General features: G+C 43.4%; 1 protein-coding gene and 1 pseudogene across 2 annotated transcripts in view; both read left to right on the plus strand.

The window, feature by feature from the left end:
* Positions 1-18942, plus strand: part of MATN2 (matrilin 2) — a 135278-nt gene that overhangs the window by 49202 nt on the left and 67134 nt on the right. For both annotated transcript variants that reach the window (XM_042973260.1, XM_042973259.1), the window contains exon 4: positions 7446-7568. In XM_042973260.1, coding sequence (XP_042829194.1) covers positions 7446-7568 — 123 coding nt within the window. The remainder of the gene's footprint in view (positions 1-7445; positions 7569-18942) is intronic.
* On the plus strand, positions 8388-8602 carry LOC102960858 (annotated as a pseudogene).

Raw genomic sequence — 18942 nt, forward strand, 5'->3', positions numbered from 1 at the left:
AAAATTAAAAGGCAGTTTGGATCCTCTGCCCCGCACTTTGTTGTAATCTGGAAGCTTTTAAGAAAATATTGGGATTATGCCATTCGTTCGTTGGTGTGGCCCAAGAACCCAGGCCCCCTGCCTGCCCGGAGGAGACCAGTTTCTCTCCCACCACGTGGCAGGGTTCTGCTGAGCAGACCTGTCAACCGTCTTGACAGGTTGAGGAGGTCCTGAGGCCTCTTTATCAACTGTGCAGTAAAGATTTCAATAACTAATATTTATAAAGCACTTACTCTTCTGTTTTTATATTTGATCCTCACAAAAATCTGGGGGAGGCAACACAATACCATCCCTCCCCCCTTCACACCTTAGTAACTGCTTATGTGAATTCCCCGAGAACATATAGCCAGCAGGTAGTGGGTTCTCCTTCCGAAGCTCTTGCTCATTTCACTCCTCTGCACGCCAGGGGTTATAAATTCCTTTCCTAAGGTAAACCATTTTCTGGTGGCCACCTCCACAGTCCAGCCATGCTGAGTAAACCAACTTTGAGGTTGACATTCACCCCAGAATTTATAGGAAGCTTTGTAGGTTAGGGGAAGAGCAGACTTGAGTCTCAATGTCCCCACCTGCCACCTATATGATACTTAGCAAATCCGCTTGTCCTGGGCTAGGTGCTTTCCATATGTTCTTCATTTAATACTTATAACAAGCTTATGAGGCAGATGCTATTATTATTCTCATTTTACAGAAGTGGAAACTGAGGCTTAGAAAGGATAAGCAACTTCAGATAGCAGGATTGGAGATTCAGTTTGCAGTTTCTCTGGCCCAAGCTCTTACCCTACCCTTCACGTGCCAGGCCTGAGGGTTCCAGGCTGGTAGAAAGATGCTCTCATCACAGAGAAGTGGGATGTTGGCTATCCAAAATGTGCACCTCAGAGGCCTTGGAGAGTCACTAGGGACTGAGGGAACTCTGGTCAGAGAATACCTGGGTCTCCCTAGGAGCTTCTAGAGAGCTTTAAAAAGGAGATAATAATATTAATAATCATTGCCATTTATTTTTTTATTTACTTATTTAAAAAATTTTAACTGTTTTATTTATTTTTGAGAGGGGTGGGGGGAGAATGTGTGGGGGAGGGGCAGAGAGAGAGGGAGACAGAATCCAAAGCAGACTCCAGGCTCTAAGCTGTCAGCACAGAGCCCGATGCGGGGCTGGAACTTATGAACCATGAGATCATGACCTGAGTCGAAGTCAGACGCTTAACCAACTGAACCACCCAGGTGCCCCTAATCATTACCATTTATTGACATTAATATGTTCATGCACTGTTTTGAGCTATTAGCCTATATTAATTCATTTTATTCATACAAGAAACCTGTGAAGTAGGTACTTTTACAATTCTCATTTTACAGAAGGGAAAACTAAGACCCAGAGAGGTTCAATGACTTATCCAAGGTCACACAGCACTGTGGTAGCATTGAGATGTGAGCCCAGGCATTCTGGCTCAGTGTCCACATCTTGACCATTAGGTGCTACAAAAACTTGAAAGATGAATAGGAGTTTTCCTGGCTAACTGAGGGGAGTGCGGTGGGCGACAGCAGTAAGCCAGGAAAGGAAAGATATTTTCACTTGATTTTTCCATTTCATTAAAACAACAGTAACAGCAGCAGCAGCAGCAAAGAACTAGTCCAGATTCTCTCTTAGTTTTATAACCTGCTAAAAAGACATGACCCACATTTGAAAAATGCTGACGAAGGGGTAGGCAGGAAAGTGGAGGCCATGGTGCAACTAGGGACAAGATTTCAGAGGGAAGAAGGGCTGGGGCTCCTGTGCTTCGAGCAGAGCTGACAAGCTCTGCTTATCTGCGGATCAGGTCAGAGGAGACAGGCAGTCTTCCTGTGTGGTCAGAGCCGGTCCTTCATTGTCAAACTAGGAAGAGATTAGGCTCTGGAGCCAGACTGCCCTTGAGTGGGAGACCTGGCTCTGGCTGTCACTGCCTGTGTGGACATGAACTTGGGCACAGCAGCGGCTTTTATCTGCGGGCGGTGAATTCCCACACCAGCCACAGCAAGGCGGAGGCCGCTGAGGTTCCATTCTCAGGCCACCCCTGAGGGCACCAGAGAAACTTGGAGACCAGGTAGCCTGTGAATTGAGGCCCTGTCTACAAGACGACCAAAACCTACACATCCTGGGCTCTGCCATTTTTGCCACCCAGGGAGAAAGGACACTGAATTTAGGCGCTGAAAAATGCAGGTCTATCCTGAGCTTTCTGATGACTCATTGTAACCTGGGCGGGGCTGATTTTAAGTAACCTCTTGCTACCTGTTGTATCAGCCAAGCCTGGTATTTGGAGCCTAGAGGCTGGCAGTTCCTACCCTAACAGCCCCACCCCGCCCAGGCCAGGCACAAATTAAGGCTCTAATAGTGTTCCTAAGACACACCTTTCATCCACCAGCCTGGGCGAAGTCTACACTTTTTATTACAGCCCTTTGGGGCTCTGGTGTTAAGCGGGAGGCCAGATGGATTTCAACAAACGCTGACTCTACGTACCCAGTAATTGTTTCTTTCTAGACCCCCAGTCGGCCCTACCATTCCTTCGATCATTTATGCATCTGTTAATAGGCATTTATGCACATTCATATTTCCTAGTTAAAAAAAAAAAATCCAGTCCTGGGTGGCTCAGTCGGTTAAGCGTCCAACTTTGGCTCAGGTCATGATCTCATGGTCTGTGGGTTTGAGCCCTGCGTTGGACTTTGTGCTGACAGCTCAGAGCCTGGAGCCTACTTTGGATTCTGTGTCTCCCTCTCTCTCTGCCCTCCCCCACTCACGCTCTGTCTCTCTCTCTGCCTCTCAAAAATAAACATTAAAAAAAAATTTTTTTAAATCCAGTCTTGCCAGTGACCTAGTCTGCTGATGAGTGATTACTTCCCCAGAATACAAGGCCTTGACCCAGTTACAACCTACCAGGCCTTCTGAGAAATGCGTCCACTGCTTGCCAGTGGAGGAGGCAGGACAGTCACCTCCCCTTCAGCACACCACAGAGGCCGGTCCCACGGGATGGCAGGGGTGTGAGGACCCCATTGCTTTTGGGAACACCAATCACTCATCCGTAAAATTTTACAGACGGAAAATTTTTACTTTATCTTAGTAAAAAGATTTGAGATTCTTTTGCTTGAAAGTAACCGAAATTCAGTTTGAACTAGCTTTTAAGGGGGAGGGGCCGTATCATATTACCCCGTGGAAATAAGTGGAAGAGTAACGAATGACAGTCCCACTTTCTCTCCACCTTCTCCTTCTGCCTCCCGTTCCTCTCTGTTCCTTGGGCAGAAAGCATGCACCCTGTCAGCCCCCGACAGGTACCTGCCCTTGGTTTAAGCCTCTCTTCCCTCAGTTCTAGCTCCTGGATGCCAGGAAAGGACTCTGATGGTCACACCCTGTGCTGGTCAGTGGCATCCAGGAGCGGGGCTGCCTCATACCAACACATGGGCAGCTCCTACAGGTCCCACGCATTCGAAGTGAGAAGGAAGGGCAGTTTGTTGAAAAGGTAGCATGGGGGGTGGTGCTACCCAGACAAAATAATAAGTGTCTGTACCAAGGGTCCCTAGACACCATTCATGACTTTATTCTACAGGTAAAGAAACAGGTCTAAAAGGGCTACCCAACTTACCTGAACTTCCCTCCCTTGATCAAGTTAGAGCAGAACCGGAATCCAAGTCTTCTGGCTTCTTATCTGGTACGCTTTCCATTATACCAAATCACAGTCTCCTGGTTCTAATTCTTTTACGGCACATGGCCAAAACAAGCCTCTTTTAATTTCCCCATTTGACAGCTGAAAGAAGTGGAGTTTAAGGAAATTAAGTAATTCCTACAAAGTCATACTAAGTTGTGAAGCTGAGCATTCAGGCAGTCTGCTTCTAGAAGCCGCCCTCTTCAACACTGTGCTGCCTGCTGCCCAACAGATATTTCCTCTGTCTCACATCTCCTGCCCCCTTGTATTGTCTGCCAGGGTCCAGATGAGAAGATGGGCACCGGTCATCACCTGGGCCTCACACCAGTGGATAACTGATGTGTGGCTGGTTTCCAAACTTGAGACTTCCTTCATTACAGAGAGGGACACACTGAAAGTTCTTCAGGAATGCCCCCCGCCCCCCGCCATGCCTGTGGGTAGTTGGGCTCCAGCAGTCTAGGAAAGAAAGAGAACAGTGCACAGCAAATGCATTTTAAAAACAGGATAATGATTTTCCACTCATAAGGCTGTCAAAACTTAAACATTTTGATAATCCCGAGCACTGAGGTTTTTTACTCTCATGCATTGCTGGTGTGAACCAGCTTGCAAGGCAATTAGGCCACATCTCTTCAAACTAGGATCCAGTCCTAGCAAAACCACCGCACTTGTGCTCAAGGAGATGTATCTGAGAATATGCATCCCAGCGTCAATGCAAGTGAAAATCTGGGAACTGTGCAAATGACGGCTGATGGGGAAATGACTAAATACAATGAGGAAGAATCATAGGACCGATAGATAAAGCAATTGAAGGGAATAAAACAGATCTAACATATTTGATCAGATCTGAGATATACAGTCAATTCTCATTATTCTCAGTGATTATGTTCTATAAAGTCCTGGTGAATGCTGAATTTGCAAATACTGAACCACGACTCCTGGGGGAGATAGGGAGTTAGGTTCCTACAAGCCTCTAGTCTCCACATTTTTGTTAACTGATCAATACGTAAACTGTTCTATGTGTCTAGAGGCACCTTATGTGATACACATGTTGATTCATTAACACTGAGCTGCTCACAGCTAGCAGCACTGTTGTTGAAGCCAGAGCCCGAAACGTACCTAGCGCACCTTTCACCTGTAAGGCGCCTGCTGCCTGCTTGCACCCAGAAGCACTAGACGCACATCACTAAGCGCTTCACATCAGCAAACGCTAGCACTTCGGCATTCTGCTCGGAGCCGTGTTAAACAGCAAAATCACCCACAAAAACAAGCCCAAAAATCAAAAAACGAGGCACCAAATAGACCTCAAAAAGGACAGTTGTGTACTGTCTGAGAACTGAAACAAGGAGGCCACCTCAGCTGGCAGTGTGCACATCAGGCGACTCAAATTTTTCATGACTGAGCCTGTCTGTGTTGATTTCACTGTGAGTATCGATTTCAGGGTTACAAATACATTTTAGTGAGTAGGCGAGTTCACGAATACGGAATCTGTGAATAATGGGATCACCTGTTTGCAGCTTCACATCTTAACGTCTTTCACATTGGGGTGCATCTTAGATTCCCTGTAGGTAGTATATACATCAGTACAGATAGAATCTGCAGTTAGTGTTGAGTGAAAATCCAAGGTGACGACCACTACGTGTAGGATGAGCTCCCACATATAAAATAAGACAATAAACCACCACACTTCCCAATGCTACATGCGGCTGTGTATGGAGCAGTCCCTAGGACACGGTTCTAAGTATTTTACCATCTTAATTATTTTAATCCTCACAAGGCTCTTATGAGGTAGGAGCTATTTTTATCCCCATTTTTTGAGGGGGCTGCAAAGGGAGAGGGGGAGAGAGAATCTTAAGCAGGTTTCATACTCAGTGTGGAGTCCCACGTGGGGCTCGACGTGGGGCTCGATCTCATGACCATGAGATAGTGACCTGAGCCAAAATCAAGTGTCAAACGCTCAACCCACTGGGCCACCCAGGTGCCTCTTATCCCCATTTTATATAAAATGGTTAAGAAAATTGTCCATGGTCACAGAAACATATTTTTTCACACCAAAGTAAAACTGATTGATAGGATTTAACTACTAACTTTCCAAACATTGTTTGTATCTTTTTTAAAAGTTTATTTATTTATTTATTTTTATTCTTTAAGTGTAATTTATTGTCACATTGCCTTACATACAACACCCAGTGCTCGTCCCAACAAGTGCCCTCCTCAATGCCCATCACCCACTTTCCCCTCTCCCCCAACCCCCATCAACCCTTAGTTTGTCCTCCTATGGTTTGGCTCCCTCCCTCTCTGTTTGTAACTATTTTTTCCCCTTTCCCTTCCCCCACCGTCTTCTGTTAAGTTTCTCAAGATCCACATACAAGTGAAAACATACGATATCTGTTTTTCTCTGACCGACTTATTTCACTTAGCATAATACCCTCCAGTTCCATCAACTAATGAATGGATAAGTTTATTTATTTTGGGAGAAAGAGAGAGAGCACGTGCGTGTGTGTGCGAGCAAGGGAGGGGCAGAGAGAGAGGGAGAGAAAGAAAATCTCAAGCAGGCTCTGAACTATCAGTGCAGAGCCCGACAGAACCCGTCTCAAGGTTCATACCCCCAAAACCCTGAGATCATGACCTGAGCCGACATCAAGGGTGGGGCGCTTAACCAACTGAGCCACCCAAGTGTCCCCATTACTTGTATCTTAACAGGAGTTAAAACACAGACTATCATAAACTCACAACAATCAATCTTAATTGTATTGTTAAAAATTTTTAAAGTTTTACTGCCCTACTTTATTTATTTCCTACTGTATTTCTTACTTAGAAGTAACCAGACATATATGTTAAGATACACCATCAGTTTCACCAGTAGCTCCATTTTCCTAAGCACGGGATTAATGAGATTGTTCTTAGCTTTTGAAAGCCTCTTTTATTTGGGCTTCATAAAAATGTATTTCTACATATGGACATCTTTTTTGTTTATGAGAACACTTGCATAACTTGTACTCTGTTTATAATGATGCTTGTTAATTTTAAATATGTTCAAGTTGAATTATATTGAATAAAATAATAAATTAAGATGTAAAAAAAAAAAGAGAGAGAGAATTTTTATGAGCTCCAGACAGACTTATGCAAGAATTGATATATCTGAAAGCTGAGGTACTTCAGATACTAAATTCAGTAATATTTTAAATTGACAGAAAGATTAAGGAAACATGGAACTTAGGAATGAATTTTTTACTCCAAAATATTGTGTATAACACTTTCGCATATTAAAAGATTGCTCTTGGGATTTACGGCCCCCAAAAATTGTTGACTCTTACCATATCCTCATTTAATAGCTTTTCCTACAACCCCATTGCTGCCTACTGAAAATCCACATGTTAGCCAAAGCCCCCTCTGGTATCAGCAAACTTTCTGATTCCCTAATTGAGTATTATTAATTGAACCATGAAATTTCTCTTTTTTGTAGATCATTTTTGACCTATTTTAGTGGATATCGGCAATTTCATATGGCACCTTAGCGTCATTTCCCTTTAACCTTCTGTGGCCCGTTATAGATTCCTGGTGGCATTTATCTAGAACTGACTAGTCCAACGAGAGGCTCTGAATCCCCTGGAGGGTAGGGACTGCAACTTGTTTTCCTTTGGGTCCTGCTTTCTCCTTCACAGAAGGTTCTGGGTGAATGTGGGTGGATGAAGTCAGAGAAGGCGTCATCATTGCCTTAACTTGCTGTGTCTTCCCTTACAGTGGTCCACATGTGCAGCATCCTGGAGCATAACTGTGCCCACTTCTGCATCAATACCCCGGGCTCATACGTCTGCAGATGCAGACAAGGATACATCCTCAACTCGGACCAGACTACTTGCAGAAGTAAGATTGCTTTGCTGGTGTATCTGCCCTGTCCTCCTCTGCCCTCTGCTCTCTCCTAGGGCCTATTTAATTCATATGTGGCTCCTCGCTTAACCTAGTCATCATCTCCTCAAGGAAAGAAAGGAGGTTTTATAACTCGTGTATTTTGTGTCGACCTCCATCCTCCACCCCGCCATCGTAGTGCTTGGACCAGAGCCAGCACAGCACATAGTAGGCCAGCAGGAGGAGTTTGGAAGACTGTTGGAGGCATCTCCTTAGAAACAGCCTTTTTGAATTCATGAGCTGGTGTCTTTTTCTTCCAAACTGTTCTTTAGGGGGAACCACTGGAGAGCCTTTTCATCCACTGTCTCTATTAACTATACCCTGAGGAATTGTTTCTGTATTTTATTCTCTTCTCTGAAGCATTGACTTAGGATGAGTTATTAACATTGGCTGGGAATGATTATTCCAGTTCTGTTTTAGAGGTGTGCAGTGATCTCATAGCAGGGATCTAGTAGACCCATAAAGTCTCCTAAATGAAAAAGAAAAAAAAAAAAAAAGGTCAAACAGATTAAAAGTGCGGATAGAACTCAGATTCTCTTTTTTTTTGGCCAAGCTCCCAAACTAGACAACATACTGACATTTGAACCAGCAAGAAGTAATCTGCCTCTTAGAGGAGAGAATTCCCTATACACTGAGTGTGGTGCCTACATATGTATGTTTTTAAGTTGTAAGTAAAGCCACTGTGTTAGCCCATAGACAGCCAGGCTACCAAACCAGGCTTACTCAAGATGTGAGGAAGGCCGGCGGGGAGACCTTGCTCCTGGCAGCCGAGGCGCGATGTGGTTGGAGATTCTGCCCGGGATCGGTGTCATGGCCGTGTGCTTGGTCATCCCCGGCATAGCCACTGCGCACATCCACAGGTTCTGTAACAGGGGCAAGGAAAAAGGGGTTGCCATTATTATCCATATCATTGGAGTTTGATGCAAAGAGATAAGCGCATCTCTGGAGTTAATTGTTACCGTGTGTCAAAGGGTTTGGAGAATATTGATTAAAGAAGCCTTTTCCCGACTGATGAAGAATAACTCAGTTATGCTCATCTGCCCTTTCTGGAAGGTTATGCAGTGTATCAATGTAGTACATAATAAAAACAAAACAAGACAAAACAACAACAACAACAACAACAACAAGATGTGAGGAAGACCGGCCCACACGGAGGCAAATAAAACTCAGCTAATCTGACACGCAGTTCATGCAACACATAATTGTTATTATACCTCATGGTAAGCAATTAAGCATTAATGGAAAGCATCTGCACAAATGGCTGTAATTAGTATCGCATATATAGAGCCAAACCACATTTTCCTGTTTTCTTCCCACTTCATTTTCGGGGTTGTAAATAGCTGGATAGAAGCCTCCTGCCCCCCAAGGTTAGGGAACATCTGCTTGACTCCTCCAGTTCTGTGGCCTCTGGAAACACAAAGCTTCCCGGTGCTATGTGTTCCTGGGCTCCTCCCAGACCTCAGGGTCCCAGATTTTTGAGTGCAGCCTGAATCATCCTGATCTTCTGCTTGAACCTCTGACCCTTCTTGAGTTTCCACAACAAAAATTGCTCACACCCACTGCTCATGGGTTTAATAGAATTCGCTGGGAAAATGGGGGAGCCCTGGCAAGGTCACCTCACACACTGCTCAGCAAACAACCTAAACATCTTTTTTAGACATCCCCCGACCCTCTTCAAGAGCTCCGCCCGCCCCCTCTCCCAGCCTCTTCGGGAGCTCCCCTCTGCAAGGTGTTGCTCTGAAGAATGCTCAGCCTTTCGCCACCTTGCTTACTCCTGTCATGCCCTTCCCTTCTTAGGAACACAAGAAAGTCCTCCCCTTGTCTTCTGCCTCAATGGCCTGCTGCAATCCGGGCATCCATTTTCCATGGGCTGGCTTAGTCAAGTCAAAGGAATTTGGGGACTAGCAAATAAAGAATAAAAAGTCCTCCCCCTAGTGTCATGAGCCAGGCCTTCCCCACACCGGGTTTTGTCAACCCCTGCCTGGTCCCACCTCAAGCCTGGAGACCCCTAGGCTCTCCCCAGTGTTGATCTGTCCTGGGATCCCCACTATAGGAGGAGGGCTATGGGTGCAAAGAGCATGAAGCAGAAACTGCCTGGGCTTCAGACAGACAGGAGCAAGGTGGCCCGGGTCAGAGGTTCTCAGGATCCAGTAACTAAGAGCCACTCAGGAAGCTGACCCCGGGGTCTCACCCCCAGAGATTCAGAGTCAACAGGTTTAGGGTAGGACGCAGGAGAATGCATTTTCAGTGAACTTCTGACATGGATTGCTGCCACACTCTTGAGATCCACTGGCATCAGCAACGGGGGGACCGGAGGAAAGGGCTTCAAGTTAAGGGAGAAGAGAAGGAGCTGGAGCCAGGGGTCTGCTGTCCCATCTGACCCAGCCCTCCGGTCACCCGGAATCAGTTAACCTCCCTTCACCGTCAGCACCAGACTTAGCTGAGTAGGTAAAGTCATAAAGAGCAGTTATCTCTCTCCCCGCCCCCCCCTTTCTTTCTCTTTCTCAAAGATAATCACTCTTGTTTGTATGTCTGAAATTCTAATGGGCCAGTGGTATAGTCCACAGACTTCAATTTCAATCTTGACATTCAGGCTGGGCCTGTCTCACGCCGAGCTGGTTATTTAAATTCCTTGACTCCACTTCCACAGCCATAAAATGGGAAGGGTGGTGACAAATTCATACCTGTCTCATCAATAAATCCCTGTCAGCCTGTGGTTTGGGTCTGCTGGACAGCTGAAAGTTGTGCCAAGGGAAGGCAGGGCCATACCCCGACTTCTGTTTATGAATGGCTGGCGGGGACCTTCCCCCACCAACATTGAGAGAAGCCAGTGGGCATGGAGAAGAATAAGACACAGTTCTTTCCATTTTTGAGCATATAAGATGTGCCAGGGAGCATGCAAACTACTGGGGAAAAAATAGTGAATAAAACAGCAGTGTTCCTGCTCACTTTCTTGCATGGGAGTAATTCAAATAAACAACCAAGGTAATTGCAACCAAAAGCAATTGTGTCCCACTCCCAGCTCAGTGTGAGAGGTCAGGCCTAACTATAGCCACTGCACTTATTAAGTGCTCACCATGTTCCAGGAGCTCTCCTGGTGCTTTATATGTGTTATCTCATTTAATTCTGACAATAAGCTCTTAAAGTAGGTTTGGTCATCCTCATTTTACAGAGAAGGAAAATAAGGTACTCCCCTCAAAACTTTAGACAGTTTACTCAAGGTCGTATGGCTAGTACTATGACCAAAGCAGAATCGAAACCCTGTTATGTAGGAGTCCATATTATTAGCTCTTAACCACCATTTGATACTGTCCCATGATCCTTGAGGGCCCCCAGATGGCAGTAGGGCAATCCTGCAACCAGAGAAATTCCTCCAGACCCAGGTTCACAGGCTCGCTGATCCCCAGGGAGACTCAGAACTAATTCAACAGGACTAACAATCAAATGATTGTCGTTCCCCAAGTCCACTGCTGTGACACTGTCACTATACACAATGATTTGAGAGGACCTCTTAGGCAATTGCCTTCGGACGCGCGCGCGCACACACACACACACACACACACGCCCCCATAGCCACCATTTTCTATTCGTACGTGTTTGTGTGAAGAGAGGAGGCAGACACAACTAATTCGGAGATCCTTCCGGTGGAAATGGGTCCTGGCTGTCAGACTTTGAGCTCCCTCTCCCACATAACCCAAGAATTCTGTTCCCTCCTGGTGATGGCACATGTTCACCCACTACCTGGGATACCAGGTTGTTGCAAAGCACCTCCATCCCACCTCCAGACAGTGTGGACTAATGCTTGAGCTAAAATCCTACTCTCTGTGATTCCCACCTTTGATCCTATTCTGCCAGCTAAAGCTGTATACCAGAAAGTATATTTCCTTTTCTAAATAAAGAGAAAACCCTTTGATTATTGAAGAGTGTCATCCCCCCCACCTCTCATTAATTTTCTCTTTTTCAGGGGAAGCATAAACACATCTTTAAGTAACTGGGTTTGGAATCTCTTTGTGGTCCAAATTATCCTCTTCCGGACACTACTTGGTCAGTGTCTCAAAATATGCTCTTCCATTAAAAGACTAGACCAAGCATATTAAATAAATATTGCCTTCAAAGTTCTGCCCATCTGAGCAATTTGGAAGGTACTGGAAGTCAACGTTGTGGATTCTTCTGTCCTCCAAAGTGTCTTTCCCATCTAATACCTCTGTATGAGATATATGGAAAAGTGCTTAGCAGAGTGCATAGCCATAAGGCTCAAGAGAAGTTTATGTCCTTTGCTTTCCCCATTTAAAAAAAAATGGGGGAAAAACCCTCATGAAGTATGCCTGTCTTCACGTGTCTGTTTCCCACCATTCCCCTCCTCTTGAATTCCTTTCCCACTAGTAGGAAAGAACTTTATCTTCTTTCCTTTTCTTTATTTATGTTTTTAAATAAGGAATTTCCCCTCCCTTCTTGAATATTTAATCTATCTGGAAAAATATTGAAAACACAACATTTAGAAATTTTCACTTGGCCAAAAAATGTAAACTGTCTTATCCAGCATTTTTTTCTCTCTCTCTCAAGAACCATATCAAATGCATTTTATTGCTTTCAGTCTTCAGATACGTTCCTGACATTATTTTTTCCAAGCTATGCAAGTGACTTAATAGCATTTATTTTAGAGTTTAATCAAGAGGCATGACCCAGAAAAACAATCATATTATTGAAAAGAGAAAAGAAAATTATAACCAACATCCTTCGTGGATTCAGATGCAAAGATTCTTGAAGACTTAGCAAATTGAATCCATATTTATATACTGTAATCAAGACCAAATGAGGTTTATCCAAAGAATGCAAGTTTGCTTTAACGTTCAAAAAGCAATCAATATAATTCATCATATTTAAAAATGAAAACGTTTAAAAATGAAAATATTTAAAAATGAAAACATATATAATCATTTCAGTAGATGCAAACAAAGTGTTGGACAATATCCAACACTCATTCATGATAAAAACTCTCAGCAAACTAGCAATAAAAGGGAAATTTCTCAACCTGATAAAGGGTATCTATGAAAAAACCTATCATAAATATATCATACTCAAGAGTGAAAGACTAAATGCTTTCCTCCTGAGAGAAGGAGTAAGAGTATGTTCATTCTCACCACTTCTCCTCAACACTGTACTGGGGGTCCTAACTGATATCATAATGAAATAAAAAGAAATTAGAAAGTCATACAGAAAAAAGTAAAACTGTCTTTATTCACAGACTATGTGCTTGCTTATGTAGAGAGCTGGTGGAATCTTCAAAAAGCTACTAAAATTAACAAATGAACTTAGCAAGGTTGAAAGATACAAGTCAAGATACAAAATTATTTGATTGTGTTTTTACATACTGGCAACAAAAGTCAGAAACTGGAAATATGTAAATTAGGGATAAAGTTTACAAAATTCTGCATGATCTGTACACTGAAAAGTACAAAAGATTTCCACAATAAATTGAAGAAGACATAAATAAATGGAGAGATATACTGTATGATGGAATGGAAGATTTAATATGGCTCAGATGTCAATTCTATTGATCTGTAGATTCAAAGCAATCCTTATCAAAATCCTAGCAGACTTTTTAAGGTGGAAACTGACTATCTGATTCATATATATATATGAACATGCAAAAGAACTATCATAGTCAAATACAGTCAATTCTTACTATTCATAATTATGTTTTATAAGTCTCTGTGAACATTGAACTAATGATTACTAGATCATTGTTCCTAGAAGAAATACAGGGTTAGGTTCTTGTGAGCTTCTGGTCACAGCATTTCATCAGTGAATACATAACCTTGTTTTGTGTGTGCCTCTATTTATTTTATTATTATTTTTGGAAATGTTTTATTTGTGTGTGTGTGTGAGAGAGAGAGAGAGAGAAAGAGAGAGAGAGAGAGAGAGAGAGAACAAGTGGGGGAGGGGCAGAGAGAGAAGGGACAAAGGATCTGAAGCAGGCTCTGTGGTGACAGCAGTTAGCCTGATGTGGGGTCAAACCTCAAGAACCTCAAGATCATGACCTGAGCTGAAGTTCGATGCTTAACCCACTGAGCCACCCAGGCGCCCCTGTGTGCCTCTTTTGAAGACTCCTTATTGAGTATATATTACTGATTGGTTAACATTGAACTCACAGCTGACAGCACTATTACTCATGCCTTAGTGGAGATCATCTAATATACATGTTTTCTTCACAAGGCATATCACAGCTTTCTTGCATTTAGGAACACTGGACAGCATTTCAGCACTATACCTGAGGGCCATTTTAAACAGTGAAATCACCAACAAAAAGCACAAAAGGCAAAAAACATGGCACTAAATAGAACACAAAAAGAAAGCTTGTGTGTAGTATGAGAGCTAAAACAAGAAGGCAGAGCATTGCCTTTTTTGACCTTAACTGGGAACGTATGCATCAGGTAGCTAGAATTTTTACCATTCTGTGCACATACATCAATGGTCATGAAAATGCTGCAAATATTGATTTGTGTTACAAGTAAATTTTAGAAAGTATATTAATTAGCAAATATGGAATCTGCAAATAAGGGGATCAATGAAAACTCTAAAAAAAAAATAAAGTTGGGGGCTTAAATTACCTGATTTCAAGACTAATTATAAAGTAATAATAAACAAAACAGTATGTATAGGTGACATCAATGGACCAGAATATAGTTCAAGAATAGACCCATACACATATGGTGAAATGATTTTTTATAAAAGTGCCAAAGCAATTCATGAGGAAAGAATAATGTCATCAACAAATAGTGCTATAACAATTGGATTGTCATGTGTGAAAAAATGGGACCTCATCCCTTACCTCACATCATATATAAAAATTAATTCAAAATTGATTTTAAATTAAATGTAAGAATGGAAGCAATTAAATGTCTACATGAAAACGTAGGAAAAAGTTTTTTGATGACCCAGGGTTTGGCAAGGATCTTTCAAATAGGATATAACACGAAAAAACTCAATAAATTGCACTTCATCAAAATCAAAACATTTACTTTTCAAAATACACTACTACCAAAATGAAAAGGTGAACGAACCATAGACTGAGATAAAATATTTGCAAGACGTATATCCAACAAAAAACCTTAGGATATATAAAGAATTCTTAGAACTCAATATTAGGGAAATAACCCAGTCAAAATGGGCAAAAGATTTGAACAGACACTAAACCAGAGAAGATAGATGGATGGCAAAGAAGCCTGTGAAGACATATTCAACATTATCAGTCATTAGAGAAATGCAAATTAAACCCACAGTGACACGCCACCATGCTTCCACTAGATTGGATAAATTTTGAAATATTGGCCCTAAAGTACGTGTTGGCAAAGTTGGCAACAGGAACCGTCATTGTTCCTGGCAGGAACGTAAAATGGTTCATCCACTTTGGAAAACAGTTTGTTTTCTACAAAGCTGAATATGTACCTACAATATGACCCAGGCATTCAATTCTTAGGTATTTACTGAGAATAAATTAAAGTTTATGTCTAAACAAAGATTTGAACACAAATGGTCACAGCAGCTTTATTTGTAAGAGTCCCAAACTGGAAACAACCCAAATGTCCATCAGTAGGTGAATGGATAACAAATTGTGATATATGCATACAATGTAATGAGACTAGGCAATGAACAGAGTGACTATTGACACATGCAGCAAGCTAGATGAATTTCAAAATAACCATGTTGCATGAAATAAACCAAACAAAAAAAGAGTACACACTGTATGATTCCATTTATAGAAAATTTTAGAAAATGGCAACTAATCTATGTGACAGAGAGTAGATTAGTGCTTGCCTGGGACCAGGGGCAGGGGGGCAGGGAGCAGGTAGAGGGATTACCAAGGGGCATGAGGAAACTTTGGGGATCTGGGGGTAATGGATATGTTCATTATCTTGATTATGATGATGATATGTTGACATGTCAAATTTATCAAATTGCATACTCTAAATTTATGCAGTTTATTGTATGTCATTTGATTCAATGAAGCTAATATATATAGAGAGAGAAAGTCAGAACAAGGTGGTTTTGGAAGGTGAGTGGTGCTGAGACAAAGCCTGCAAGATAAGAGATTGGAGAGAGAATCATGGAACAATCAGGGGAGGCGTTTGGAGGAGGGGGTTTTTCTAACAATGCAGGGCTTGTTGTCTTTGAGGGTTCTAACTAGACCAGACGGCCTGTCTGGAAGGGTTTGTTTGGGGCATTGGTGGCGAATGAGGGAAGGAATGTAAGCTGGAACCAATTATGGAGCAATTCGATTCCCAGCAGCGGTCTTTGGTGGGTAGGGGCACTGAGCACAGGGTGTCAGGGGTAAAACTACCTTGTAGTAAATTGAGTCTAGCAGTAATATATGCGTGGGATTCAAATTAGGTACCGAGTGGGTGGGGAAGTACCATCCATCCATCCATCCATCCACCCACCCTATGTCCATTCACTCATTCATTTATTCATCCAATACTTATTGGTTCCTTCTAGGGGCCAGGCACTCTTACGCAGTGGTGGGAAGAAAATGAGTGTTTCTCTTATATGTCTGAGACCCAAGAAACACTCAGATCTTGCTTTCCCTTGTGCTCCACACGTGTGGAGCAGAAGGTGAAAGATGCCATCAGTTTACAATTCTAATCAGCTCGGTCAGTTCAGTGCACGCTTCCTTATGCCCACAGAATTAATTAGGAGACCATAGCAATAATTCCCACACCAGGGAGGAGTTTATGACATAGCGAGGGGATAAGGGGTGTGGGATGGTCGCACGATTTAGAATGACAGATCACTTCAGGGAAGAAACCTGGCTTTGAGGGAAAACTAGTGAATCTGGGAAGGAGCCCACACAAGTGGTTGGATGCAGCTGGAGAGAGGGGTTAGAGTTCAAGGAAAAAGCCCTGGCTGGATGTGCTTGGTGGTAGCAACTGACCCTGAGAATGGATAAAATCTTGGAGGGAGAGAGAGAGCGTGGAAAGGGAAGGTCAGGGTCTGAGCTTCGGGGCAGTCCACAAGGAGAGCAAGGAGCCAGAGTGGAGGAGCAAGCAGGCTGCGCCCACAAACAGCCAGCCCGCAGCTTCTGAACAAATGGCCTGCCTGGCCCCAGGCTCTGCTAGGACCGCCCTGAGCAGAAGAGGAGGACTGCTGAGCAGAGGGCGTGCGGTCACGGAGCTTCCTCCCCGCCCTGGCTGCTAGGCCCCGGAACTCGGAGAGGGTTCCGTGCAGTCTGCTCGCCCTCTGGCTGGGCCAGGCTACAGGGTTAAAAAACAAAGAAGAAGAAAAGAAAGGAATCTGGGGTGAGTAGCGTTCTCATGGGAGAATTGAGTTGACTGCATGTGAGCAGAGAGCTGGCCATTGGGAAAGGATGACCACACGTCAGGGGAAAGCGAGTTTGAAGCTCATAGAGCTGCTTTTCTGCTTTCCTCTTTTCACAAGCACCTAGAAAAGTGGTTGTCAGAGTGGCCCCCCAGACAGCAGCTCAGCTTTGCAGGGAAACTGGTTAGAAATGCAAACTCCCAGGCCTGACCCTAGCGCTACCAAATCAGGGATTCTGGGGTGGGACCTAGGAATGTGTGTTTCGGGAGCACCTAGGTGGCTCAGTCCATTCATCGTCCGACTCTTGATTTCGGCTCAGGTCATGATCTCATGGTTCGTGGGTTCGAGCCCCGCATTGGGCTCCCTGCTGACAGTGCAGAGCCTGCTTGGGATTCTCTCTCTCTCAAAATAAATAAATAAACTTAAAACACACATTCCTTTTTTTTTTTTTTTTTTTTTTTAACAAGCCCTCCGGGAAATTCTGATGTAAGCTCAAGTTTAAAAACCACTGACCTACGCACTTTGAACCAAATCTCTCCCTGAGAGGCTCCACTCAGTAAGGAATTTATGTTAAGAACGTGATGATGTGACAGCCGTTTGGAAATTGCAAAGTGCTCTATAAGAATAGGGCATTACTTGTGCATGTTTATTTATTTTGATCAACCTCATTCGGTCAGATTTACTTACGTGTTAAGGCTTTATTTGGGGGGATATCCCTTTAAGAGAATGAAAATTCTGTGAGTGAATAGGAGGACTGATTGAAAAATAATTCAGCTCTTGGGGAGAGAAGGATTCGAGGCACAGCTGGGGTTTGCCCAAAAGGACAGGTTTGTTTTTCTCAGTGACATTGGGTTTGTTTTGTTTCTTCCAGCGTAGAAGCACAAGGCTGATGACTCACATTTACTGTTGAAAGTCTTAAAATCCGAACTGCAGCTGTCAAAATAAGATTAGTGCTTTCAGGCACCATGAAAGAAGGGGGATGGTCCTTGAAATGCAGGCTTCGGTTTGTGGAGTCTTAACTCTGGAAGGGCTTCAGATTGGTGCAGGCAGAACCCCATTGTTTTCCACTTGAGTGAAGTAACAGCCCTAATAATACATTTCTCTTCTCTCTTGCTGCGAAAGATAACTTCTGATTTCTACATCTCAGGCTAAATAACAGCAGGAGCTGTTTGAAAAGTGGAACGTGTCTTTAAAGGTGTTCATTTTGCTTTAGCTCCAAACTAGCTTAAACTGTCGTTGGTGTGAACAGCATGCAGTGTGGCTTGTCTCAAACTCTGAAAAGCCAGTAAAAACCCTTTGATTTCGCCTGGCATGATGTCAGCCACAGCAGCCACAGTCTTTGTCCCGTGCTTCTCGTCCAGTGTCACCAGATGGGAGGTTTTCCAAGTTCTCCAGCCAAGGCACAGCGCCAGGGTTTCGAGAGCACAAACTAAGGAAGGCACTTAAATCTAGGGTGCGTGCGTGCCTCGGGGCAAACACTAGGGTTGGATTTGAGCACAACTGTGGGGCTCTTACTTATCAAACCCTCAGTGATTTATCTCACCTGGGAAGACTGAGCAGCTGAAGTTAGCATCGCTCCCTGTAATTCACAAGGAACTAAAAGAAGAAAGTAAATTCTATCAGCTCTGTGCTAATGATCGCCTTCTGGTAAGGCATTGCTTGCGTTTGGTGAGATCTTTTGTTACAAAACTCACAATTGTCTACTTTGCCGTATCAGATCAATTCAGCAGAGAGTTCACAAACCACAGCTTAGTCAAAGATACGTTGACATTATTTAAAGAAATCTGAATCTATGTCTGGGTGTGGAATTTTCACAGGCACCCATAAAGTGACACTACATTGCAGTTGTGATGTAGGCAAAATTCTCAGTGAGACCACCTTCTGGCCACACAATATAAAACAGAAGTTCCCTTCTTTCCACACGCCCTACTCCCTTTTCCTGCTAATTTTGTTTGGCAGCACTTAAGAGATCTAACATATGGTTTTACCTGTTTATTTTATGTCTGGCCCCTATCAG

Source organism: Panthera tigris, chromosome F2 (genome assembly GCF_018350195.1).
Source record: "Panthera tigris isolate Pti1 chromosome F2, P.tigris_Pti1_mat1.1, whole genome shotgun sequence".
Taxonomy (NCBI): domain Eukaryota; kingdom Metazoa; phylum Chordata; class Mammalia; order Carnivora; family Felidae; genus Panthera; species Panthera tigris.